Genomic DNA, 27,403 nt, shown 5'->3' on the forward strand with positions numbered 1-27,403 from the left:
ATCCAATGTTCAATCAAGGCGCTCCAATTTAAAACGTCACTTTTGTAACTCATGTTAATTCGTCAGTTTGCCAAAATGCAGACTTGCTGAATATCATCTGACAACGGGAGAGACGCTGACTCTTCTGATTGGATGGTTCCCCAGAACTCTCTCACCCGTCCAATCAGATGAGACGCACCAGTGAGCAGAGCTCACGCTATGTGCTGATTGGAATATGGAGGGCGGGACGTTAGCGCTCCACCGGAACGTTGATTGGACAGCCGACTGTCAGCGCTAGTAGTATGATGTGATGTCAGGGGAAAAGTGCACGTTTCACGTCTGGAGCAAACTACCCAACAGACTCGAGTGGTGGAACTACAGTGGAGATAAGATATATAGGAGGATGTCGAATATGGGCCATACCAGCCGTAGCGTGCCATTTGCGTTCCCATGAAATAAATGAACAGTAATATATATATGTTTTTCTATTAAGCAAAGGCGTCCTGCGCTTTGAACTGATTGCATATTGAATAAATACAATTTAACCGATTCATTTAAACTACGTTCAATGCTTGATAATAGCATGAGTTGCCTGTATTTTCTTTCTGAAATTTATTTAAATCCTTAAATTTATGTTCATCCTTATTGCAGCTATACTTAAAGATTCGTTTCTGTAAAATGATAATAATGATACATCAAATCAAATATGTAATTCAAATGAATTATTTCGTGTGCCCCGAGGCTTTCAATCAGCCCCCCAGGGGGGCGCGAGGCTCCGTCAGGGGGCCGCGTTTCACCTCGGGAACATGCTTTTTAAATATTTTTATTTAGATTTTCTTTACTGTCCTAGAATAGAGTGCAGTTGCGCCTCCACTACACTGGGGGGGCAGTAGCGCTCTCATTGGCAGAGTGCGCGCAGGGAGCATTTAAAGGGAGGAAATATGACGAAGGGTATGTAGCGCTTGGCTTCACTGTGACTACGGTGGTAAACGACTAAATACCGGTGTGCTTGCTACTGTATGTCTAAAAATGTTGGCAACGGACAGCATGAAGCCAAATAAATTAAGGCCTCACTTAAAGACATTACACCCCAATCACGCTGATAAGCCGCTTGAATTTATTTCAGCGAGAACGGGCCGAATATTGCCAACAATTATCCCGCTTTGTGACTGCTAGTTCAGTAAACTAAAATACAGGTCTCAGCGACAATGAGCAGGAGGTGAGAGTTGCTGTGTCCTGCTTCAAACCTCGGTTCGAAAAGCTGTGCATTGCAAAACGTGCTCATTGTAGCCATTAATCCAGACATCATCTTTTATTTAAAAAATATCTGCACAAATTATTTTATATATTGAAGTTTTGCAGGTTAAAGTTATTGTGCTCCTGAGTTAATGTTGATGACCGACTCGCAGTTCAAGACTCAGCATCCTTCTCCCAATACAGTATTGTATACCGTATTCCCCCTCTCTCCTCTGGACATGTCCAAACCATCTCAGTGTGGCCTCTCCGACTTTCTCTCCAAAACCTCAAACATGAATTCCAAACAACTCAAAACTAGAAGGCACGCAAAGTACATCGATTTCATTTGAATTTTGTCACATCCCCTTACTTGTGAAGCGTTCAAATAAATGCACAAAGTGCGAGCAGCTGAGCAAAAGTGGTCAAGAAGGTGGTACGTTTTCAATGACAAATGGGGGAAAACACATCGGCATCGTAGAATTGCTCACCTTCTATTTTGTTCAAAGGGCTTAAATGCAAGTCAGTCGTCAGCAACAGGAAGCCAGACAGATATACAGAAGGAAAGGACTTCAAACTCATTACGCAGTATTATTAGATGAATATTTATTTCTACACATTCATGAAACTATGCAATCACTGCTCTGTATTTCATACTGTATACTGAAAACATGACAGCACCATCTGCTGGACCTGTGGATGTACCCAATTGAGCATCCAAGGAGTGGAGAACATGCATAAATTACTGTTAGTCAATTTTTAGTGTCCACTGTTTTCTTTTGTACATCTTCATATATAAAACATTAATAGTAGATATCCATGAAAAAAAAGATGTGATGAGCTAAAATCTGACCACATGCAGTATCTTCTTGTGAATGGGTTTTGTATCAGTTTTCCTAACATTAGTTGAGCTCGTAGTTAATAAACCACAATCAAAAACCATTTAATGAGCTTTTAATGTTCCGCATCACACCCAAGACTGTCTTACTATTATAAACAAGATGATTACACGGTACAAGTAGTTTAATGTGCTCTTTGAGGTTTGAGCAGTGGATTTAATTAGTCTATTGTCAATGGGCAAGGATGAATCGTTATTTCACATAATAATTAAAGATGGATTCATATTTTTCTTGCTTCCCTGATGTGGACTTCGGCTCACCATTCTGCTTGATAAAAGCCTGACATAAAACAAAGCATAAATATTTGAAAATTCTTTTTCTTTCTGAAATGTTCTGAGAAACAATTTCTTTCAAACAGGCAAATTGCTCTGATATTTGAATAGAAATCCACAAATAACATCAATAAAAGAGATGTGAAAGGAGGCAAAGATAATTGCGGTTTAGACTTTTACCTCCATCTCGTCCAAAGAAGCAGCACCTTCTTCAACTTTCAGTCCGATGCCTTGGCTGAAGCTCGAGTAGCGCTCCTGTCCAAACAATGCACTGCCAGTGAGAAAAGGCAACAAAAAAATGTGTGACAGGGAATTTCAGAAAGCAAGAGAGCAGACCTGAACCAGGTTTGCAAGGAGCCCATCTTCACAAATGGAAACAGCATTCCTGAGTCCTCGAGCAAAAGCATCCATGGCTCCGATATGAGCGATGAATAAGTCCTCCGGGTCGGTGGACTCTCTGCGCACTTTGGCATCAAAGTTCAGACCTCCGGACTGCAGGCCACCTTGTTCAATGATGGTCTGGAGGAGAGATGACACTCACGGATACGTTTCATCGAGCCATTCAATGCGACTACCGGTACATGAAACAGGAAATAGCGGCGATGCAAACTTTTCATCGGTCTTTACACTTCAGCAACAAAAATGCAATTGTTCGTTGTTATTGTGTTCCTTATTAGGAAAATGTTACTCATATGTGTCACATTGTGCTTTCAATCTCCTTGATGCAAATTCACTCGCTCTTTGCTTTACTTTGGCGTTTGGTTGATGTATTCTCTGTGATGTTCTGTGTGACCTGTCAGTCGGCACCGCGCAGCCCTCGGTGTGCTCTGCGTTCTGCTCGCATCCATCCATCCATTTTCTGATCCGCTTTCTCCTAACAAGGGTCGCTCGCGTGGGGTGCTGGAGCCTATCTCAGCTGTCTTCGGGCAGTAGGCGGGGGACAGGCATGGGGAGAACATGCAAACGCCACATAGAAAGGCCGGAGCCGGGATCGAACCCATGACCTCTACACTGTGAGGTCGACGCGCTAACCACTGGACCACCATACACAAACGGTGTACGGAAGATTAATTTAAAGGAGGTATAGAGTTCCGAGACCACACGGCCCAAATGATAGGTGGAGATAAGGACGACCGTGTTGGAACATTGCCTCTCTGCAGGTAGTTGACTAGGACTCATTACACCCCCGACTCTCACATTGTCAGATTGCCGAGGAATGCATCAGGTCAGTATTGTACATATGCACTGAAGACAAGCGTTCTATTTGTAATACGTTTCAGAAATGCTTTTTTCCCCTCTAGAAGTGCAGTTCAAATGATACTCCTTTAACTGAATCCCAATTAAACAAAGATACCACTTGCTGAAAGCAAAATAAAACTGTGCCACAACTGAAGTGCGCGCAGCAAATGCCAAAGAATAATGGCACTCCCCACTGGGAGAGAATGAAAAATCTGAAACTGTCACCTTCATAACCAAAGTTGTGTTTCTGATGTCCATCGGAAACTGGTCAGTGTCCCAGCCGAGGTCAGGGGAACCGGTGTTGGCATCAACTGAACCCAGCATACCAAACCTGAGAAGAGGTGAAGTACGAAGCTTCGAGCGAGGCTCAAGTGTCATCACATGACAAGGAGGCTGCACATGTTGAGGTGTCTCACGCAGAGGCCATGACAACGTCGTGTTCATACGAGTGTCCTGCCAAGGTGGTGTGGTTGGGCTCAATGTTCAACTTAAAGTGGCTTTCCAAACCATAATGCTTGAGGAACCCGAGGACGCTCATCGCATCTGCGGAGGGAAACGGCTCGACATCAGGAAGAAAATTCTGACAAGTGGAATGCCATTAGTCCATTCAAACCTCTCCCAAAAAACACCACCACATTTTTGGTTATACGATTCGATGTTTTTTTATAATATTGTAAAATATTAAGACATAAAACAACAATAAAATATTCAGCTAAAAGTGCATCATATAGTTGTGCTCCTTTTTCCCCCCTCTTCACTTCAGCAGCAGCGTGTCTGAAGCGCGCTCGTGATTATAATTTTGGCTCAAGACACAAAAATCGACAAAGCCATGACTTGTCAACATTTTCACAAGGTTGGGTGCTCATTAAATACCGTATTGGCCCGAATATAAGACGGTGTTTTTTGCATTGAATTAAGACTGAAAAAATGGGGGTCATCTTATATTCAGGGTCTAGACGTTATACCCATTCACGACGCTAGATGGCGCCAGATATCCATTGAAGCGAATGATGAACTTGACTCCCCAGGCCAAAGTGAACCCCTGTCAAGAATATAAATAAAAATAGCGGTAGCACGAAGAAGAAAAATAAAAAATAGCGGTAAGAAAGAAAAGAGAAGAAAATAATATAAGAGATAACAGAAAATGGAGAAACGTAGCGACAATCTGGAGAAAAGTGGGTCGAAGATCGGCTATTTTAACCGGCAGCTGAGAATTTATGATGTAATTTACATTTCAAAAACTAGAAGTCATTCATTTATGAATGTGATTGCACTTTAGTTTACATATTTAAATGTTCAGATATTAAGATTAGAATGAGGCAAAATAACATGCTTTTTCTCTCAAATGTTTTCAAATTTGAGACTAGAAAAAGAGGGGGTCATCTTAAAATCAGGGCCGTCTTATATTCGGGCCAATACGGTAAGTCAAGGTCCACTTAAGTTGAACACCTTACCGTAGTCATACTGGTGTTTACAGGGCTCCTTTGGCTTTGGCTCTATCAGAAACTGGCACTTTAACCCAATCTTCTCTTTGTACTCTGGTGATAGGAAGCACATGTTTCACTGACAGAGAAACGACTTTCATTATCCCATCACTACCTACAAACATTAGGTACACAATTTCAAGGGTTCAATATCAGAGTTGTATCAAACAATCGCCTAAGCAATCCTAAAAATTAAAACATTAGAATCCAACCAGGACCTGGTTGGGGGCTGCCCTAAACAGTCCGAATGAAAATGCATGGAATCAAAATACTTTTTTTTTTTGTTGCCCTTTTTCATATACAAACTAGCTCACGGAACCAATCAAGATCCTAACTGGAGGTTCCACTTCATATCATATTGGATTCAAAAGGCACCAAACATAATGCAAAGAATGAGTCGAACCACCTTGTGACACAGTTCAGGCTTTTTTTTGTTTTGTTTTGTTTTGCATTTGTACGTATGCAGGTTTTGTTGAATACCCATCTGACAGGCTTCAACAACACAGAGTACTGATGACCTTTTGAAAAGCAGCTTTTGTATTGGATTGAAGTAAATTGTGCAAATGTATCAAATCAAGGGTTTAGTGGGTCGTATATTTACTTACTGATCGCCATTTTGAAGAAGTTGGCCATATGTTTCAGTTCTGCAGCGACATCAGTATTATGGACAGAGAGAAAACCCTCTCTTCCTCCCCAAAACACTGAGGACAAAGATACAATTGTGGTCTTTCGTAAATGCACTGATCACAAAAAAGTTAGGGATATGCAGCTTTTCAAAATATATGTTCATAGTTTCTTCTATCCCATACCAAAGTTTTCTGCACCCAGCTTCTTGGCAACATCCAGCCCCTTCTTGACCTGAGCACCAGCATAGGCCAGAACGTGACAGTCTGGGTTGGTGGCTGCACCATTCATGTACCTGCCAAATCAGAATCAGAATCATCTGTGTTGTTTATTATCATCTATTAAGTATGTAGAACACACAAGGAATCTGGTCTACGGTACAAGTAGAAGAGCTATCAACTATAACGTCTCATTTGTCATTGATGAATCGCCAAGTAATCAAAATAAAAGGCTCCTCCTTGTCCAACGTCTGACAAGCACACTGAAGCTGTCGAGTCAAATTTATATCTATATATTAATCACAAAAGAGCCTGTATGGGATTCACAGGCCCTTAGTTGACAAATATTAATGACATCCCCTGATCACATGCTGTAAGAAAGAAAGTACACGACACAGATGCGTTAAAAAAAAAAAAAAGATTGGTTCAATACACAGATTTCAGCTCAGACGCGATATGTCGTCTTTCTCGCTATCAAGTGGAAAACTAAGTCCACATTTATCAAATATTGAGACTGGTGACTATAGTAAGAAAAATAGAGAAGTTTGTTTTCAGCTGCCTATTTCAACCACAGTTGTAAGCATTCATGAAATTACAGCGCCAAAAAATGTTTCCTCTGTAACGTTTCGGGCCATAGGGTGCATGACATTCACTTTGTACATTCCTTTGATGTAGTGAAACAAAAATGAAAGGGGACTAAATCCTGTACAAATGTGTATTGCACAGACCTTGGATGGGCAAAGAGGTTGCAGGTAACCCACAGCACCTTGACTCCAGTCTGTTTCTGTAACTCAAGAGCTAAATCGGTGATTTCATCCAGATTCCTGTTTGACTCCTCTAGGGTGGAGCCCTCAGGTGCCATGTCTCTAAAAGGGCAGATCATATACTTTAAAAACAGGTTTATTTTGCCACCCATGTTTACCTTTGCCCCCTCAGAGGATCATGTCCTGTCAAGTCAAGGCTAGTCCGTTACCTGTCATGAAATGTGTAATATTTCACCTGTGAAAACAAGCAGATGCAAAATGTTAACATGTAGGATTTTGCCCAATCGACTTCCGGTCAGACTTTGATAAGAAGTTGAATTCCCTCACGCCAATCTTGGTAAAAAACTCAAAAGCAGCCTGCAGTCGCTTCTTGGCTGCTTCCATGGGAGAGCCTTCGTTCCAAGACCGAAGGAGCGTCGGAAATCCAAAGGGATCGGCACCTGCAACCCCAACATAAAATCACACGCTCTCCTAAAACTATCACATGTATCAAAACGATGTAAAAGCCTGAAACGTAAAGGCCAAGTGACAATCACAGGATTTAAACCAACCAATTTTACATATTACATACACAGGCAAAACCTGCTTAGTCTAATATAGTGTTTCCAAATGACTGCGCCAAGAGATTGTCAGTTGTACCTCAGGAAAAATTAGCCAATTTCACTTAGTTGGTCCATAAATTATTTATTTACTTCAAATGAAGTGTCTGTGTCCATCGGCCTATGTCTGTGTAACGAGTAGACATGACTGCATACACGTTCTGTCACTACATAGCAGAGAGAATGATTAAACCGCGCGGCAACCTTTTGCCAACAACAACAGAAGAATAGCCAAACTAAACAGGCCCGGATTTCACATTACGTCCATTTGTGAGTAAATTAAACTAAACTGCATTTTTAATTGAGCTCTTGTTTTTGATATGCAGACCTACCCAGTGTTCTTGTACTTAATTGTATTTTGGGTGACAAATTGTTACAATACCAGTTCCACAGAAAGTGTGCCAGTAGCAAACTGAGAATCTCAGCCAGTCCTCCATCGTCTTCCCCATAAGAACCTGCACACGTTGGAGATGCAAATCACGTTTCACTTCACATGCGCAAAGTTAACACACTGCTACACGTGTCTGTACCTCCTGTGAATTGTAGTGTTTAAAGCACAGGACATCTCCCGGGCCAGCACCGGCAACATATGGGATCTTGGGAATGCCTTTGCAGCAGAAATGTGATGCAATATGTCATGTTTGCATATGGAAACGTCGAAAAAATAACTGGGCAAACAATAAATCATACATTTGCACACGCTCCACGGATGTTTGTGTGTGACTAAAAACAACAGTCGGCTCAGACAAAAATGAATTGAAGTTTTCGGGCCTTCGTGTTTGCAGGAGCGCCAGAGAACAGCTACGATGCAAAAATACAACGCGTGTTAGTTAAGGATAAGTGTTAAGCGTCATAATATGTGTTTTACCCGCAAAGAATTCCTTCTGAGACGCCATTGAATCACGACGATTACGGTTGCTGCATTTAGAAAGTTTGTCGACGTTCTTCTTCCTGAAGGACTTCATCATATGGCCACAAGGCGTCACTAGAAATCTTAAATTACAGTCCACTTTGAATCGGGGCTCCTCGGTTTACGTAATTTAAAGGAGTTATCGACAAAGCGACGACTGGTCAACTTGAAACAACTTCAAACAAAAAAACAAAACACATTCAATTCAGTGTCTTTATTTCAATTTTAGAAAACATGTTATGCTGAAACACCAACAAAATAATCTACCTAATACAGTTTATAGAACAAATATCAATTATCTTTTAAAGCAGCAGTAACCAACCACCAGCGCTGAGTGCATAAAATATATATATTTTGATCAACTGAATCGTTCAGAATTTTATTTTGAAAATCATGCGTGCATGTATGCATCTCCATTGGTCAAACTGCTTGTCTTGGTCAAGTGATATGGTAGTTTAAAAAACAAAAAAAAGTAATCCCACAATTTTAGTTTTAAAAAAACATCTTTGGAGAAACTATTCAGAAAGGGGGGTCGGGGGGGCTCAATGATGAGAAGAGCCTCCAACAAATAAGCTGTATGGAAGACTCATTCACTGCCATCCCTCTCTTCTCAGCTTTATGGCTGATTTTCTACAGGCGATTCTCACGCGCTAAACCCACTCAGCGTAATACCAGTACGTAGCAAGAGGCTTGAAAATTGCTCTGGCACATGAAGACCAAGCAGCTAGAATTAGAAGACAAACCTAGATTAAAATTGTGGCAGAATATCCAGAGTTTGCCCAACCAAAAAAAAAATACATGGAATTCCTATCCTCTGCATCTTATCATTGTAATGTGTGAAATTCTACAATGACGTGAATCAAAACAAAATTACTGAGATGACTACATTAAGTACTAACTTGGGGTGTCATTCTCTGCCCTTACCTCAAGGTGGTACCGGCTCATTGAATAGAAGAAACAAGCACTGGCCTTCCACTCATTATGACTAGTCAGTGTGGGCTGTTTTACAGTTGGTTTTCATTTGCTTCAATGCCATTCTGTTCAAATATTACTTTCCAAATGTTTGCAAAAAATGTGTGGATGTACTTTATGGGAAATGGGTCAATGTTGCAAACAATGTTGGTGAAGCGACTGCTACTTTACATCCTTCAGTCCAGTCTGGAGCGTCGGCCTCATGGAAACAAAAACATTTTCAGTGGGATACATTTTTGTGCACGGTTGAAGCCCTATCTTGTTTCACTACAAGAATAAGAATAAGGTGCATACAGGAAAGTTTAGCTTTCTTGCTTCTTCCGCTTGACATTACTTACTGACTTATTAGTGACCTTTACATTCTAAGTGATGCACGTACGATAAAAGGCGGCAAAACAAATGCAACCCGGCACCAGGCACAGCAAAGACTCAGGCACTTAAGCATCTCGCATTTAGCTGGAGGTTGAAGTGCACGAGTGCAAAATTCACCGCTTTCTCTTTACTGCCACTCTTCTGGCATAATGCATATGAGTCAGTGGTGATATAGTTCTGCATATAAGAGGCCCACTGAATCTTTTTCAGCTGCTGATGATGCATACTTGTTGGCATCATCACCGTCACTGTCAAAGCCCACATTTGGTTTTGTACCAGAGTGCACATCCGATCTGGTGCAGTCAATGATTCCCCAAGCTACTCGAGGCTGGTGCAGGGCCCAACAGGAAAGCTGCTATGCGGAGGAGTCTGCGGGACTCCATTCCTTCTTTCTCTTCTTCTTCTTCAGTCTGCAGGGCTTGCAGAGGCAACACAGGATGCACGGGGAGGCCAGCAAAAGGAGTGGAGAGGTAATCAGCATCACAATGCTTACCCCAACCAAGATTCCCGCCACCTGAAGGACAACATACAGGAACCATGGTCAGACTGACAAACTGACACTAAAATATGCGGTACATCACATTATCAAGTAAACATATACAGTACGTAGTGACAAATTCAAATACTCTTCAGTCTTAAGGTTAAAAAATTTGGAATTTTCATGCAAATTAGCCATGCGTTTGGGCTGTTCAAAAAAGACCTGTCCAGGATGCTCATTCCAATAAGCCTAGTAATCAAAAAGTCAACAATATAGTTGTTGTTTTTAGGAGGACACCAATTTTTATGGAATGCACACCCAAAAATGAGTATGCAAGGTGACCTCCATTTTCCGCATTGTATTGTGTAGCCTACCTGTATGTCTTATGTGATCATTTTGTTATTGTTAGGCCTGTCATAACATTTTTTTATAACGATGTAGTTGACCAGAATCTATGTTTTTTTTTCTATGCCAACTGATACCAAGGACATTAGAGCATATAATTCAAGTTCATCCTTTTTTAAAGAGCAAGCATCTTAATTCTCAAGAATGTTGACTATTGGCACTGAAATGTAGCGCAATGAATATATTGCACTTAAATATTCATACATCACAAATATAACCAGACATCTGTACTATCAAGCAGACAGGGTGAAATGAGATGTCTTATCACCTTCAGAATGTCCTCTTTCACCCGCTTGTACAAGGCTGGAATGGGTGTTTGTAAGTTTTTTTTTTTAAGGCAATTCTACATGCCTATAAACAGTCTAAAGCATAAATGCTGGTTTCTCAACAGGGTTGAATGGTTGCATGCGTTTCTCTAAAATGCCAGTAACGCTATCTGTGAGGAGCTATAATTGTAAGATATCAGGAAATGGATGGCCCAGTCATGTTTTTTGTTTCCAGCTGAAGAAATTGTGATGATGGTTGTCTTAAATGGACTTGGAGGTTTATTGTGTTGCGAATTTCTTCATACAAAAGCGTCGCAACGGCTCATTGATGAACACGAAGGCCCGGTAACATCCGTCTTCACTCCCAAATGTTTCCACCCTCCCACGGCATTCGAGTTTGGAACAAATTCCATTTATGCCCCTAAACTTGCTGTAAATGTATAAAAACAGCTGTTGCAAAAAGTTGCTTTGAGTATGCAAACTCTCCTTTCACACTGTTCACGCTATTTGTGTTTGTGTGTGTGTGTGTGTGTGTGTGTGTGTGTGTGTGTGTGTGTGTGTCGCCTTCCATAGTGACAAGCAATTTGAGTGTAGTGCCAAACAGAGATTTTCTGCAAGAACCACAATAACAAAATAAGCAGAAAATCAACTGTAATCCGTTACTGGGAAAGGGCAGCTCCTCCAGGACAACTAGACAAACATTCCCATTTGCAGGACAGCTCACTGTGTTGGAGACCTGGGAGGGGGTTATTGTTGTCATGACAAAAAATACAAGTATCAAGTTAGAGTAGCCAAATCAAGGCAAGATTGATATTCTACAGCTGGGGAGCCCATTTAAGAGATAATGAGGTACCAGTGGACCATTCCTTCTTTCTCTTCTTCGTGCAGGCAGTGTCGGTAGCGCTCATGGCATGAACTCAATCTCGGCCAGTTTTAAGTCATTGATATAGCTGCCTGTCTACAGCAGTGAATAAGTGAAAAATATATCCTACACACACGCACGCACACACGCACACACACACACACACACACACAAACAACAACAAGATTGCAGTGTAAGGGAAATTAAATGGTACAGTATATGAGACAATGTGTCAAACCTTCACTTTTTCTTCCACTAATAATTGGCTTGTACTTGACAGGACTGCCCCCAGTTTAAAGCCAATCACGCGGAATTGGTGCTGGCCAACCCGAGCCCTCATTCAAGGTACACCAATATATGTCTAGTTTTAAATAAATGAATAAAATGGGGGGGGGGGGGGGCGGTCATTTTGATTTGGTTATTTTATAAGTAGCTTGCATGTTGAAAAAAGTGTGTGCAACCTTGTTCTCCAGTAAACCTCGGACGCCAGTGAAGTGATCAAATGGGTGTGGTTAGATAGCATGTAATCGTCATGACGACAGAAAAATGTCTCCGAATAGATTTGTGGGTTGTGTAACCTGTTAGGCCAGGAAGTAACCCAATCACGAAGTGATGAAACACACTCTTGTGCTGGTGCAACTTTGCACACTCTCCGCCCCCGGGGGTTTCAATGGCATTCGAAAAGGGGTTGTAACTGTACCATAGCTTCTGCATAATATTTGAACTACAGCAAATCCTCAATTAGTTGCACCATCACAACAGGACGCAGGAAGAAAGTTGTCCGCTAAATACTCTCGTTTTGTTGGCAATACGATATCACTTAAAGGCAAGAATTTGGGATTTGTGCGATTAGCTCAGATTCTTGTCTGATGAAGGGCTAATTAAGTACTGTACATGAAAATTTACAACAAATCCGAAATACAATGTGGCGCACACATCTTTGGAAAATTGAACATCAGCAACCTTAGTGTCATCTCAGTAAACTGTGCCAGGTCAGAGTTTGCAGTGTTTTGTCGGTTTCTGTCCTGCATTTTCTCACAGGCTGCATCTCCTGGGATCAAGTTTTAATGTTTGTTGTTTTTAGTTTGGACAGGTTGTGTGCTTTTTTATCACCTGTAAAAAGACTAGCATCAGTGTATTCAAGGAGAGGCCGCTCTGGTTCTGCCATGCGCAGGCCCTTCAAGTTCTTGTTTTCAATATTTGTTCTTTTACTGCCCTTGTTTGAACATGAATTCCTGAATGGCAATTATATTTGTCTGTCCTGCTTACCTGCGTTCGGTTCCACATAACCGAGGCTCTGGAGTGGCCAAGTTTGTTCCTGCAAGGCCCTTTATCGTAATGCCTGAGGAAAATGTCACTCTGCAATTACAAAACGCACATGTTGAGACAAGAAAGACACCTGAGAAAGTGCTCTGTATTTTGGAACGAGACTCACATCCAGGTTCTGCAGACAGTACCAACAGAAGGTGTGTTTGCAGCTCTTGCACAGCATTTGTGCACAACCCTGGTTCCGCTCGATGTAGATGCCACACATCGGGCACTGTTTGATGGGCGAATCAGAGTCGCTGCTGCAGGCGGTGCCCGCAGATGATGTTCGAAAGAGACACAAGAGATTAGTGGGGGAGAGTTTAGAAGAGCAAGTCATGGAGGTCTCATGGGTATGTCAATTGTGAGACCTTTATTTAGTGGCACAGTGTTGGGTCAGTGCTCATGTTGTTCGATATTTTGGGGGTCGGAGGTATGACGGGGGAATTCTAAGCACGCAATAAAAGGACACTGCTACGGGTGAGGACCCTGAGGTTGGCGCATTGGCAATGTCTGAGCAATTTGGAACATCTACTCTCCATAAAGGCAATCGTATCTGCTCAGAGGTGGTCTACACTCTTGACTCACCTGTCAATCGCACAACTGGGGCAGGGCACATCGGACTGAATACGATTTACACTCAGTTTCAGAAGCGTGTTCACTCTTACTTTATGATTGGAACATTTTACATGCTTCACTTGAATCTGTCTTTTTCCTACACTCAGTTAACATGACTACAATTGGTTGGCGACAAATCGGAAGGTTAGTTCGTCGGGCTGGGTATCGATTCAGATTTCCAAATTCAGTTCGATTCAATTCACAAGGGCCTAATTCGATTTCACGCACTCACAATTTTAGTTTTGAACGGAAGACATTCTCGGAGGTCGTGCTGCAAATAGAAACTTCTTGCTCTACCTTGATACTTTAGTGAACATCGGAATCGTTACAATAAGAATTGAACTCGATGCAGTTAAATGAATTATGACCAGATCAAAACAATAAATAATAATTTAAATCAATTCCAAACACAGGGAAGGGTGTGTAAATGAAGTGTGGCAAAATCACATTGTAAACTCATGACATTCACATTCATGTGACTCTCACAAAGTTGCAGTTCATTGCTGTTTTTGAGGGTTTTTTTTTTTAAACCTCCAAACTTCCACGCATCAACGTTCAAGCTTGTTAATGCTGATTTCAGTGCTTCTGCCATGCTGTTTTGATGTGCTACTCTCGCATGGTGACGAGATCTCACGCGACACAAGAAGTCACATGAATTTATGGGTAAAAGAGACATTAAAAGGACCGATTTATGCTATGAAAAGGAAAATCAATTTGATAAATCATCGTTTTTTTTTTTTTTTAAACACAGCCTTATAAGTTTGTTAGTACCTATATAGGGAGTAGAATGTCTGCCTTTTGGTTTTCACAAGGCAATGAGGAAATCCCAGAGCTTTGAGGGTAATAGCTCACAGCAACACAAAAATAGCTTTTTTGGGGGATACTGAACTTTGAACTAGTTTGTGTGGAAAATTAAATTTCCAAACACTGCTAACAAGGCTACATTCACACTGATGCCCAATTCAGATGTTTTGTTAAATCCGATCTTTTTATGTACTCTTCACATATCAAATACAAATGTGATTTCTAATGAGAACACAACCCATCCATGATGTGACACGCATGCGCACAAAGTAGACGTTGAGTGACGTGGACAAATAGCGCGCAATGATTTGGCCACGGTCGACATGTAAATTAAATTCAGCCTAAAACCTCTATCAACTGAAATCTGAGCATATAACTTCATCAGGGACGAAACGCCGAAATTGGTGATGTCTATGGGTACCAGACATAAAGCAGTCATTGTGAAACTTTCACGGTATTAAAAATAAGGCTTGGCAGCTAAATGGCCACACTTGTGTTGTATGAGGTACCATAAAAACTCTGTCATTGTCCAAGTATTTGTTCTAGACCAGCTACCGGTAAATTAATTCCTGTTTCATCAAACTGCAGTGCTTCACTGCAGTAAACAGGCTCCTTCTGTACAGGGAGTAGTCTGGCCATGGGCGGGCACACACTTTTTTTCTAGCTGTCCATCATGTCTGATGATGACACTTGCTCCAAGGGAGGGGAGGATGGGTAGGGGGGGTCAGCAACTCTGTCGCTGGTGCCACTTCTCGTGGGCATAGAGACCGATTCTTGAGCCGCAGACTCGACCACAGATGGAGCAAGGGAAACCGGATACCAGGGGGGTACCAGCTGCCTGCTGGTGTCGTTGAATGCGTTTCTCGGTTCGTCTGGCTTGGTTAATTTTGTGTATTTCAGAGATTGCAGTAGCACAAGTGATCTGCCAGGTTGGTCTGTTGAGTGCAAGTGTTTCAAGCTGCGTGGGGTTGACGTTGGCTCGCTTTAGGAGGTCCCTGCTGTAGTCCTTGAGGCGCCGCTTTTGGCCCCCAGCAGAACGCTTTGCACCTCTCAGTTGGCCATAGAGGACCTGGCGGGGCAGGCGGTTGTCTGGCATGCGAATGGTGTGTCCAATCCACCGAAGATGTTTTTTCGCCACGGCCGCTTCCATGCAGATGGAATTGGTGCTTTTGAGGATGTCTGTATGGGGAATTCGATCTTCCCAGGACAGGCCAAGGATCTTTTGCAGGCAGCGGATGTGGAAGGCTTCCAAGGTAGTAATGTGCTGGCGATATGGAGTCCATGACTCTGACCCGTAGAGCAGAGTGGAGAGACACACTGCGTTGTACACAGCAATCTTGGTACAGGTCTTCAGGTTTCGGTTTTCAAAGACCCTGCTGCGTAGGCGACCAAAGGATGATGATGCTTTATTAATACGGGTGTGGACTTCACTGTCAAGGGAACAGTTTGAAGATAAAGTGGAGCCAAGGTAGGTGAAATGGTCCACTACGTTTAGTGGAGTGCCATTAATGTGAAAGCTGGGGGATTTGGAAGTTGGGGTAGCGAGTTGGAACATGACCTCAGTTTTTTTAATGTTGATCTGAAGACCAAAGGATTGGTACAGATTGGAAATGGTGTCGAGGGCGTGCTGCATAGAGTTTGAACTGTGAGCTAATATAGTGCAGTCATCAGCATACTGAAGCTCACAGATCTGACAGATTTTTGTCTTTGTGTGAGCCTGGAGCCGTCTGATGTTGAAGAGGCTTCCGTCTAGGCGGTATTCCATATGGACACCGTCTTCATGTCCCATGCCACGGTGGAAGAGGCACGTGGTGGCAGAGAGGAGGATGTTAAAAAGCACTGGAGCCAAGACACAGCCCTGCTTCACCCCGACTTTCACCTTGAAGAGCTCTGACTGGAGTCCTCCGATGAGCACTCTGGCTTGCATCCCATCATGCAGCTGCTGGAGGATGCAGAGAAACTTGGGTGGCACCCCAAGTTTGGAGAGGTGTTTCCAGAGCAACTCACGGTTGATGGTGTCAAAGGCTTTGCTGAGATCGATGAAGGCTATGTACAGGTCCTTGTGATGTTCTCTGCTTTTCTCCATTAGCTGTCTTAAAACAAAGATCATGTCAATGGTGGATCTAGTCTTCCGGTAGCCACACTGGGTTTCTGGAAGCACACCTTCTGAGATGTGCTCGACCAGCCTGCTGAGCATGATTTTGGCCAAGATCTTTCCTGCGGTGGAGAGGTGAGAGATTCCTCGGCTATTCCCACAGGCTGCTCTGTCCCCTTTCTGCTTATAGATAACAACGATGTTAGCATCCTTCCAATCCTGCGGGACGGTCCCAGGTTCCCAGATGTTTTGAATCAGGAGGTGCAGTCGGCGCGTGAGGAGATAACCTCCGTGTTTGAAAACCTCTGCAGGGATGCCATCGGGTCCAGCGCTTTTGTTGTTCTTTAGGCGCGCAATGGCTTGCTGGGTTTCAGAATAGGATGGTGGGGCGTCGAGGCTCATGATTGTTGGCAGGTCTGGAAGATTGTCCAGAATGTGTGGGTTGACAGGGTTGGTATGGTTGAGAAGATGTTCAAAGTGGTTTGCCCAACGGGCAAGGATCTCATGGTGGTCCTTGAGGAGTGCAGAGCCATCAGCTGATCGGACTGGAGCAATTGCCCGCTTCTTGGGACCATACAGTGCTTTGATGGCATTGTAGAAGCCCTGGGTGTTGTTACAGTCTGCCAGATTTTGGATCTCATTTGCCTTCTGCACCCACCAGGTGTCCTCCATGATACGGAGTGCTCGCTGGGTCACTGTTCTAACTGCAGAAAAGGTGGCTTTACGGGTGAGAGATGTAGGGCAGGACAGGAGAGCTTTATGGGCCTCATGCTTTGCTTTCAGAAGTGTATGTATCTCGGTTGAGTTGCAGTCAAACCAATCCTGGTGGCGTCTCCTTGACTGGCCAAGCACCTCCGAAGCTGTGCTCTGGATAGCCTGGTGCAGAGCTGGCCAGTCACTTGATTCCTCCGGGATCTTGTCAAGGTTTTCAGCAAGGAGTCGCCGGAGGTTGGCTCTGGTGGTGGGGTTGTTCAATGCTGCACAGTTGAGCCTTTTGTTGGGAGCTGTCCTTGGATGACGGGGTTGAATGCTCATGAGGAGTTTGGATCTGACCATGAGATGGTCAGTCCAACACTCAGCTCCGCGCATGACACGGGTGATGAGGACATCCCGTATGTCCTTTTGACGGACAATCACATAGTCCAGGAGATGCCAGTGTTTGGAGCGGGGGTGCTGCCAGGTGGTCTTAAACCTGTTCTTCATTTGGAAAATGGTGTTAGTGATGACCAACTGATGTTCTGCACAGAGAGAGAGGAGCCGAAGGCCGTTGTTGTTCATTTTTCCCACTCCATGCTGGCCAATAACTTTACTCCATACCAGGTGTTCCGTGCCCACCCTAGCATTGAAATCTTCCATGACTATGAGCTTGTCCATAGCCGGTGTTTGCTGCAGGATGGTGTCCAGAGTTCTGTAGAAATCCTCCTTTATATTCTGCTCGGCATTCAGAGTTGGTGCGTAGGCACTGATGAGTGTGGCGAAGCGTCCCTTTGCCAGGGGAATGCGCCATGTCATCAGCCTTTCATTGATGCCGGTGGGGGATTCTGGGATGCGCTTCAGCAGTTGGGACTTCACAGCAAAGCCAACTCCATGGTTTCGACGAGTGCCTTCAGGGACCCCTTTCCAGAAGAAGGTATACCCTGCACCAACTTCTGTCAGGGAGTCCTCTCCATGTATCCTGGTCTCGCTGAGAGCTGCGATATCGATGTTATACCTCGCGAGCTCTGTGGCCACAAGTGCTGTCCTCCGGTGGGGCCTGTCAGGAGTTTCAGCCAGGTCCAGCAGTGTGCGGACGTTCCACGAAGCTATGCATAGATTTTTTCTATTTCGTTTATTATCCTTTCGACCGCAAGGGGGATGCTCCGACGATTGCGGTTTACCGTCCGGAGTGTGGAGAGCAGACAATTTTTAGACCATTTTTTCTAGGTCCCTCCCCATCACAGGGGTGAGCAGTGTGGAGCTGCTCAGTCACAATGGAAGCTGCCGAAGAGATGCGCTGCTCCATCCCGCAGTGTCAACGACCATCACTCCATTGCCGCCTGTGTGCATGGTTTGGCTAGGCACTCCCAGCCACATCCTTGGCCTGTGCCCACCGCCATTCCACATCGCCACAGGACTTTGGGGGATTAGGGGGATGCAGGGTGGGGGATTGGGTGTGGGGTTGGGGCAAGAAGCTTGCGCAGAGGTTCGGATTAAGGTGAGGGTGTGGGCGCACAGTCCTCACTCCCACCATCTTCACTCCTGCCAGGTGGTTTCCGGTGGCATGAGGGTACCCATGACGACCTTCTCCTGGCAAGAGTTGCAGGGGGCTGCCGGTAGTCCGGTCTGTTGGACTCCGCCTGTGCCTGCCCCCAGGTGCCGGTTTGGGATCACTCTTTGTCTGGCCTCTACCCTTCGACCTGTTCGGCTTGGGTGACCCTGCCAGGAGTGCGGGACTCCTGCCGACATAGCTCTAGGGGTCATGGAGACGCGCAAAGTGCCTCACCACGATAAGGTGGTGATCCCATCGAGGCACGGGCACACACGCGCGCACACACACACACACACACACACACACACACACACACACACACACACACACACACACACACACACACACACACACACACACACACACACACACACTCTTGCTCCCTTTGGCTCAAACGCAATGGAATCCCAATACGACTCAAGTGACATCAATCAGTCTGGCAGAGGCGCAGCTCAGCGAGCTAAAATAAAGTCGAAGCAGGGTGGTTCGATGAGGATAAAAAGACGCACTAACTGCTGGGAAAAGTCTTAAGTCAACAGAGCAAAGTCTTGAAACTTGTTTGCAATTCATTTGTCCCGCACAGCTGAATGGTTCCTTCCACACACAGCACTTCAAATTCCGCGCCTGTCGGACTGACCTGCTTTCACCAAAGGGTGACTTCATGGGTTGTTGCTCAGGACAGGTGTGGCTCCCCTGCCAGGGTCCTTTGCAGCCGGAGCAGAATATGGTATGACATGTCGGGCATGGCACAGCAGAGGGCTGGCCCTCAGAGCTCAGTGGCACGTCGCACACGGCCTGACAATCAAGTACCGGACACCAGGTTTTACTCGGGTCCAGCTTCACTCCTGTGGAGAGCACATTACATACTAGTATGAATACGCTTAGAATGCCTAAGGTTAAGTTACATGTACACCTGCATGGTTCCCTTGAATTACGAGTGGCATTTTTTCCGTGACCAAGCTTGGAATGACACTTACTCTCATATCAAATACATTTTCCCAATTGAAATGAATTGAAAGGCCATTAATCTGTTCCAGTTCCCCCACAAAACAGCAGTTTTGATAAGATAAGATAAGATATCCTTTATTTGTCCCACACTGGGGAAATTTACAGCCTCCAGCAGCAAGAATGTAGGCATTTGGTGTGGGGTTGTTCTTTTTTTTTTCTTTTTTTTTGAATGCAAAAGTGGTATAACACATCCATGACTTTTTTATTACTGGGCATGACAGTAGATAAGAACACATCTTACATTTTGGAAGTGACTTGCATAACTTATTGAGCTAGTTCGCACATTCACATCCCTCAATGAGTACAACTACATGCCTTATTGACAGAGCAAATTTGGTGTGTACAAATGTATATTTCTCAGCTATAGATGTAACAATATGCTTATTATATTAGTTGTAGTTGAATAAGTCTGTAAAAATGCCCCAAATCATACTGAGAGATTATTGCTGATGAGTGATTTTAACTTGTTTAATTGCAAACTATCAACCACAACAAGAAAGATTATGATGAAAGTCACATTTTTTTAATAAGAGTGAATAAATATTGTCCTGTGATGCTTGGCTGGCAACCAAACCAGGGTGTACTCCTTCTCTCATCCACAATCAGTTGGAATTGGCTCCAGTCCATTAGCCATACGAATAAGGGCAGCCGTTATGGGCGGAAGTTAATCATATAATGTATTAAATTAGGGGCTTTCGGACAGTATTATTCAAAACAGAATTGTTGTTGTTTTTCATCCAGTTCTTTGCATTAAATATCATTAGATTGTGAAGGTAGTGTTGTGGCCGGTAACGAGAAAAACTTACAAAAGCCCTTCATGTTTTCCTACCTCTCACAGCCGCTGAAAATACATTTTCCACCCAATGGCATACCAAAAAATGCAAATTACACTCACATCAATGTAGTTTGATCATATTCAAGGATTTCCCATTTCTGACTAGGTAGTTTGAAGATTAATAAAGTTTCTGTACCCTCCAGGAGACTAGGGCGATTCATCACTGAATAAGACTTCAGGGGGGGGGGGCAAAAAATCAGCCAGCCCTAATGCAATGTTCCAAGAATGTGAGGCTCAGTGGTGCTACGTGGTGTAGCCTCCAGCTAATGTGCGACCTCAAATAGCCCCGTGCCTGTCGCTTGGCGTCAGCGCACTTGCACAACAATACAATGCCCACCTTTCTCAAACTTCAAGCGCTCATACAGCTTAGTCTGATCAGCAGAGGCCAATTCGGCTATCTGGAAACAAAGACAGAACAACCTTGTTTATATTTGAACTACATTCGGGAACATGTGGAATGCATTTAACATCATTTCCTATTAAAGTGTTCTCTTTAATCAAAATTCATGCTTCTCTGTGACTTTGGATATCACCTCATGTTTGACTATAAAAGATCAATTTAACTGGTTAACATCAATCCAAAGTAATCTTGTCCACACCATTTGAAGCTAATCAGCCTATGTCGGTCATACTGCATATATCGTATTTAACGGTTTGGTTACTTTCGCTTTAGACCGTGCCTCTGCTGGTCAACTACCGCGCATCACTTTTCTTTCATCAGAAGTAAAGGGTACAATGTAATTGAAAGTATAGACATTAGACAGCTTTATTCACACGTTTAAAAGCATTCATTTTAGCTTCCCTTGTTTTGAATGAAGAGGCATACCTCAGAATCAAGTAGCACCCCAGTGTTTGTGCAAGCCATATCAGGACAGGTGATGGGCGCCCCCCCACCCTCCTTGATGCTCAGCTGAACATACTGCTGCAGACACTGGACGGAAAGAAATATGGCAGCCCGAATCATTATATTCAATAGAGCGAGACACTCTTCTTTCAATGGCAATGTGCATGCATGTTAAGTTGACGGTTCAGATAAATACTCCATGAGAAAGCATCAAGCACTTCAAAGTGATGTTACTCGAGCATGAAATTACGGAAGCTTAGTTGGGACTGTGCAAGCATTGAGTTGCGCAATTGGGAGATTGATTTGAGGAACATAAAATAAAGCATGTCACAGAATGTCTGTTATTGGGGAACATTCAAGATTTAATCATCTGCCTTATTATAAAACACATTAAAAAAAAAGTCATGTTCCCCAAACTGAGCTCGAAAAAACAGTCAGCATTCGTCAAACTGAGTTACCCAAGTTTTAGACTGTCTCTCAAGTTCAATTGGCTCTCCTAACATAGATGAACAAGGCATTCTCAGGCTTCTGCGTTCATGACAGAAAACAATTTAGAATTATACCTTTGTACCTCAATTAGGTGAGAGCACACCCTGTCTCGAAGAGATCATGAACAGGATGGCGCCTCTGACTTTGAGAGCGACAGTCTCATATTCTTTGGTGTGTTGTGACAACAGTACGAGCAGAGGGCACACACTTTCCTCAGTCTAAATATATCATGGAGGCACAATTCTTTGTCTCGAATGACTACAGTCCAAAAAAATAGTTCGGTTTCCTGTGTGGTCCTAAATGCCCCCCCTCCCAAAAAAAGTATTCGTTAAGATGCTCAGTTCTACTTACAGATGTACAGAAGATGCATGCACAGCTGTGCAGTGTCCTGGCAAGTGCGGGTGGATGCTGGCAGAGGCATAGCTTGCAGAAAACATCAGGACCGGACTGATGGTCCCTGTTGCTGGAGGTAGATGGTCCTGGTTCTGAATCCTCAGCCCCTCTACCTGGTGTGGAACTTGTGCTGGTCATGCTGGAATAAGGTGATGGGAGATGTATGACGGCGTCACGCTGCTTCTAGCTCCTCTTCTGAAGACGGAGGTGGAGGGGAGTAGCTTAGATGTTGGTGAAAACGGCACAAAATTAAATTCTTATTTCTTCATATTTAATCAAAACATATTCTGGTTACCCCCGAACCAATTTCACAAAGAGAAACATTGGCAGTGGGCTCAAAACATATTGAGACCAATTTCCAAACAGTTTTATTTACTGACGGATGAAGTTCTGGATGACTGGCGGACTGTTATTGTTTTGGGTCAGGATAAAGGGGAGTGAGAGTGTTCAGGCATCCTTTCTGGATGCCTGAAGATGTCAAAATGACTTCTGTAGAATAAGTGGAGCCGCTAACTGACCATTTCCTGCCATGGTATAAAAGAAGAACCGTGCCTTCTGTGGTCACAATAGTTGACGCTTAAGCGGCACAAATGGGCACCAATGAAGAAACACTTATGGTGAGGCAACTATCATCCCTGAGCTCAAGCCTACTGAAAACGTGTGGAAAATCCTGAAAAGGCAAATCTATGTGGGTGGACTGCGGGGTACTTTCAAATGGCAACAACTGAGAGGCAATTGTTGTCTTCCCCAAATGAGATCTAAGCAGAAAGTATCCTTGGATTTACTCCAGTATTTCATATGAGAGAGTTGCTAGGTTGTATCAAAAAGGGTCTCCTAGGATGACATGTAACTTGAGTGATAGAATGAAGATTTTTGGTTGAAACAAAAACATTTGGGCTTTTTTGTTGTCGTTTTTTTATAAGTGTTAGGCTCAAGAATGCTTCAACATAGTCACAGGTTGACCGCGGATCGAATTTACTAACTTCGGGTTGAGAGACAACATCTCCATCAACAGAGCTAAGTTCCCTCAACACACTCCTTTCACTAGATATTTTACAAACAGCTTTTTATTTTAATTAATAAATTATGTGTTATCTGATGATAAAGATAATGTTTTATTTTTGTGTGGGTTTTTTTTGTTTGTTTGTTTATTGTGGGTGTAGGCCATTAAGTCATAAGTGGAGAAATAATGCTTTTATCATCTTTGCAGCAACAATGAACACACTATAGCGTAACCAAGGAAACTGCTGCGTCAAATTCTGTAGCCTGCGCGAGCAACTCTTCCAATCACATACTTTTCACAGAATGTTCCCTGCTTAAATCAGGCAGCCGAAATTGGCTGAGAACATTTGAACAAATCCAGCCAGTAGTGACCTACATTTTTCGTAAGTGATCTTTGTTATTGATCAGCGGTGGAATAGATCCCCGTAACTGGTGTGGCAAAGCATGGTGGCAATTTCATCCTTATCAAGCATACTCACGCCGCTAGATGTGTGGAATGGAAAATAACAAGGGGAAGCAGAAACAACATACTGGTTTGGTAACAACCACAATCAAGTTTCATGTTTAGCATTTTCAACCTCATCATTCTGAATACTGTAGCTTCATTTAAGTGTAACCAAAGATGGAAAAAAATGTTCAATGTCAGGTACTGAAATAATAATTTTTGAAGACTGAGAATAACTTCACAGATATTTATACTGTATGTACAGATTGTCTTGGATTACAGAAAGGTTTATTGTTGCATCTTCATTCAGAACGTAACCGCCACAAGTGCTCACAAGTACAAGGTGTACACAACCTCTCACCCAAAGTCAGATGGGGTATGTTGCAGCTTGCTGATGTTGGTTGACTTAAGATATTTTACTAATTTCAAAATAAATGTTCCCGTTGCAAAATCATGTGAATTTATTTAGTTCATAAAATATTTAAATGAAAAGGCAATGTTTTAAGAAAACAAAATAAAAATAAAATAAAATAAGACTGTACAAAGAGAGAAGAGGAAACAATTTGTTGGCCTGTCTGGTCAATTGGAGGAGGTACAGCAATTAATTGACAACTATTTTGATAATTGAGTAATTATTTTAAGACCTTGTTTAACCTAAAATTTTCCAAATCCTTAGAATTGCAGCCTCTCAACAGCAAATATTCTCTAATTTCTGTAGTCCGACATGAAACCAGATCGATTATTTTATTGTTGTATCAAAGTACGACATTTGCACAACTCAGATATTGCTTGGAAAAACAATGATCAACATGTAGGCCTATTTTCTGACATGTTATGGACCAAACCAGTAAGTGACCCATAATTAATTTGCATTTGAACATTTTCCATAATGTCAATTTTAAATAAGGCCCTGTTTTTGAGGGGGTGGGGGGGCGAAGGATTTTTTTCTTATTTTTTTTTCTAGTTAGAAAAAAATCCCAGATGAATAGATTATTAACATAATCATTAGTTACAGTCCTAACAGTGATTTCCATGACGGTCATCAACCATTTACACTCACAACCACTAATTAGCCTACCATGCATGTTTTTGGAATGGGGAAGGAAGTGCACTTTCCAGAGAAAACCCACGCAAGCGCAGGGAGAACATGCAAACTCGGACCCCAAATCTCCAATTCCTCCTTGCATGCCTACATGTGTGTGATCTGGCTCATACTCAAATGTCGAAGTTGAATTTCCCCTTGAGGCAGGAAAACAAATTACAATTTTACATTTCTCATTGGAGGTTCTCTGTTGTGGACTGTATATCAAAAATGCAAAATGGAATCCACACTCAGCTCCAAAGATAAGAACTCTAACATTATTGCCACTTATTGTCAAACTTGACCGTCTTGTTGTGGAATTCCTTTGAGTTTACAAGGTGTGCGACTGACCCATGCAGTCAGTGAATTGCAGTCGTCCTGGTGGCATTCCAAGAATCAAATCTGCCTCTACTTTCAACAGACAGTCCCGGTTTGCTGTCAGAAGGCAACTGGGAGATTACAGACAATTTCCAAGGCAGCTCCCACTCACTACGACTGGGCAAAAATGTTCTATCTAAAATGAAAACGCAACCGAAACCTATTCCACACAGGTTCGCAGCAACAGTATTTGGATTTTTGAATGATCGCTTGAGTAAAATATAAATCCAGATTACTAAGGATAGCTTAGTATCGCTCCATAAAAGGAGATCTGAAACATCTGCTTCAAGTTTGTGTATTTTCATGGATGGCGAAAAACTGACGCAGTGTAAACATCAATACCAGGCTTCCGCGTAGTGACGAACACAGCCGCTTACCTTGCGTGCGGACGGCGCGAGGAAGGAGCTGCGTGGGTCACGAGCCACAGCCGCAGTGCTTTTTCCACACTGGCACTGACACACGTGTGTTCGCAGGTCTCCTCGCTGGATAAAGTTGCTCCTCGTATGACGCTATCGTTCGCTCCACCAGTCCCAATGTTTCCTCGGTGGTCGTAATAAGTCGTTCCCTTCCCCACCCTCTCAACATTTTGATGTTGTCAACAGTTCAGAAGCGAAAGACAAAACACTTTGGAACGCCGCCCTTCGCTTCTCGTCATCGTCGCAGCCTACGGATGCTGCGTTTGCAGCTTTTTTTTCGCTTTTTGTCGGTAACTTCCGACTAGTTTGCCAAGATGGCGGCGTGAAGAGACGAAGACTGTTGAACTCTCAAAACAAAAACGTAATCATATGATTTGGGTTTGTTTTTTTTACGGGAACGGGAGGGAATACAGCCATGACCTCACTCTCACAAGTACTCTAATCAAGATCCCAATCAGAAGTACCGAGCCCTTAAGGTGAAAATGGGAGACAAAAAAAACTGCTTTCCCTCAAAAATGAAGGAACGCGTCCTGTCTCTTGCAATTAATATTGCACATACGCTAACAGGTGCATTACAAGTTTTTGAATAATTGTCACCCAAACTTTAGTTGCAGTTTACATCAGAGCAGCCTTTCCAGAGCACACTGGTACCTTGGGAAAAAATATGGAATTGCCAGTTTTGGAGGATGCTCAATCAGTGGTTTAATTTTGTAGGAAAAAAAGATCACAGACATGACACAAAACTAAAGTCATCTCGAATGGTAACTTTCTAAATTTAATAAACACTAAAATATTTTTTTTAAATGTGGTGACAGGAAGGTTCAACTTCGGGAGGGCAGCTTGACAAGATGTCCTTCAGTTTGTTACAGTGTCTCAATTCATGCAAAATCTACCCATTGAATTAACAAGGTATCTATCCATTGTTTGCACCAGAAGACGTTTTGGCCTCCAGGTGTCCACTGAGGATCATATCGGTGGGCTGGGCTGGAAAGCGCGACATGCAAATAAGGAGGAATATTTTTCTGTGATGTTACTTGTATTTTGCATATCCTATGAATAAAAAGTGGTCAGCGTGGGTGCGAAGGTGGGGTTTTCGATCTGAGAGGCAACACGACTTGTGCTGCCTTCGAGGAACTTGGCCCCCTTTGCTGATCTGCAAATGACAAATCTGTTCCTGAGTTGAGTCGAGTCTTTTCATTCAAAGTTCAAGATGATCGAGTGAATTCCCTGACATAGTTCAAGGAAGATATCAAAGCATCAAGACAGAAAAATTAAAGCAAGGTGACAACGGGCTAAGGGAAACCAATTGTGTGCACTGCGGATGACTGAATGAAAGTCTTATTCAGTGATGAATCGTGAATCTGCTTTGGAACTTTTGTTTGGTGCCGTTCCAATGAGATTCATGAAGACAAATGCATGAAGAAAACATTCACATTTCCACAGTAATCATTGATGATATGTGGCTGCATGTCAGGAAAGGGACTGGGAGATGGTTGTCATTACAATTTCAAGTTTACATTGACATTTTGGACACTTTTCCTCTCTCATCAATTAAAAGGACATTTGGGGATGATGAAATCAATTTTCAAGATGATTATGCATTGAGTAATGGAGCAAAAAGTGTGAAAACATTCCTTGAAAGAAGACACATAAAGTCACTGTCAGGGACTGCAAATAGTCTAAATCTCAGTCCAATTGAAAATCCATGACAAGAATCCAACCTGCAAAGTTATTCTGACAAAAGCAATTGGGGGTTCGTGAATGCATAGTCGTGGGTGCAAGGTGGTCTCCAATTGCCCACGTCATGTGCTGTCAACTCCATCTTCCGCAAGGGAGGATCTTGCGGGAAACGTACTTTACGCACGC

The 27,403-nt window shown here is 43.1% G+C and overlaps 3 protein-coding genes across 6 annotated transcripts in view; all 3 read right to left on the reverse strand.

The window, feature by feature from the left end:
• Nucleotides 1–83, reverse strand: part of sqlea (squalene epoxidase a) — a 15,225-nt gene extending 15,142 nt beyond the window's left edge. Inside the window, exon 1 of the mRNA XM_086114411.1 lies at nucleotides 1–83. This exon is cut by the window's left edge and continues 378 nt beyond it. The gene's annotated coding sequence lies outside the window, so the exon portion shown is untranslated.
• Nucleotides 84–1,798: 1,715 nt separating this feature from the next.
• Nucleotides 1,799–8,297, reverse strand: LOC147203425 (uncharacterized). 3 transcript variants are annotated; one of them, XM_086114442.1, is made up of 15 exons: nucleotides 8,180–8,289; nucleotides 8,002–8,112; nucleotides 7,842–7,918; nucleotides 7,694–7,766; nucleotides 7,040–7,152; nucleotides 6,922–6,947; nucleotides 6,677–6,814; nucleotides 5,916–6,025; nucleotides 5,712–5,807; nucleotides 5,077–5,160; nucleotides 4,039–4,165; nucleotides 3,848–3,953; nucleotides 2,720–2,902; nucleotides 2,564–2,638; nucleotides 1,799–2,390 (listed from the first exon to the last, which is right to left on the reverse strand). In XM_086114442.1, the coding sequence occupies exons 1-15, from the start codon at nucleotides 8,277–8,279 to the stop codon at nucleotides 2,304–2,306; spliced, it is 1,506 nt and encodes a 501-aa protein (XP_085970568.1). In that variant the 5' UTR covers nucleotides 8,280–8,289; the 3' UTR covers nucleotides 1,799–2,303. The 3 variants fall into 3 exon arrangements, with proteins under 3 accessions (XP_085970568.1, XP_085970570.1, XP_085970569.1); XM_086114444.1 differs by lacking the exon at nucleotides 8,002–8,112 and having other exon boundaries at nucleotides 8,180–8,297; XM_086114443.1 differs by lacking the exon at nucleotides 5,077–5,160.
• A 123-nt stretch (nucleotides 8,298–8,420) lies between these two features.
• rnf144b (ring finger protein 144B) lies at nucleotides 8,421–25,836 on the reverse strand. 2 transcript variants are annotated; one of them, XM_086113237.1, is made up of 8 exons: nucleotides 25,499–25,836; nucleotides 22,174–22,410; nucleotides 21,316–21,420; nucleotides 20,827–20,887; nucleotides 19,284–19,491; nucleotides 13,012–13,144; nucleotides 12,846–12,935; nucleotides 8,421–10,079 (listed from the first exon to the last, which is right to left on the reverse strand). In XM_086113237.1, the coding sequence occupies exons 2-8, from the start codon at nucleotides 22,351–22,353 to the stop codon at nucleotides 9,921–9,923; spliced, it is 936 nt and encodes a 311-aa protein (XP_085969363.1). In that variant the 5' UTR covers nucleotides 22,354–22,410; nucleotides 25,499–25,836; the 3' UTR covers nucleotides 8,421–9,920. The 2 variants fall into 2 exon arrangements, with proteins under 2 accessions (XP_085969363.1, XP_085969362.1); XM_086113236.1 differs by having other exon boundaries at nucleotides 22,174–22,436; nucleotides 25,499–25,835.
• Between the last annotated feature and the right edge of the window lie 1,567 nt (nucleotides 25,837–27,403).

Source organism: Hippocampus guttulatus, chromosome 6, assembly GCF_054856545.1.
Source record: "Hippocampus guttulatus isolate MCC_2025c chromosome 6, RoL_Hgut_1.0, whole genome shotgun sequence".
NCBI classification, from domain to species: Eukaryota; Metazoa; Chordata; class Actinopteri; order Syngnathiformes; family Syngnathidae; genus Hippocampus; species Hippocampus guttulatus.

What these genes read in the sequence shown, in the direction of transcription:
- LOC147203425 (XM_086114442.1), bottom strand. Translation starts at nt 8,279, where the DNA reads ATGATGAAGTCCTTCAGGAAGAAGAACGTCGACAAACTTTCTAAATGC. An exon ending in TCCGTGGAGCGTGTGCAAAT is followed by an intron (nt 7,919 to 8,001) that starts GTATGATTTATT and finishes TCTGCTGCAAAG; the next exon opens with GCATTCCCAAGATCCCATAT. An exon ending in TATTACACATTTCATGACAG is followed by an intron (nt 6,815 to 6,921) that starts GTAACGGACTAG and finishes CTGCCCTTTTAG; the next exon opens with AGACATGGCACCTGAGGGCT.
- rnf144b (XM_086113237.1), bottom strand. Translation starts at nt 22,353, where the DNA reads ATGACCAGCACAAGTTCCACACCAGGTAGAGGGGCTGAGGATTCAGAA. An exon ending in GGGTGCTACTTGATTCTGAG is followed by an intron (nt 20,888 to 21,315) that starts GTATGCCTCTTC and finishes CTTTGTTTCCAG; the next exon opens with ATAGCCGAATTGGCCTCTGC. An exon ending in TTATGTGGAACCGAACGCAG is followed by an intron (nt 10,080 to 12,845) that starts GTAAGCAGGACA and finishes GTTGTCCTTCAG; the next exon opens with GTGGCGGGAATCTTGGTTGG.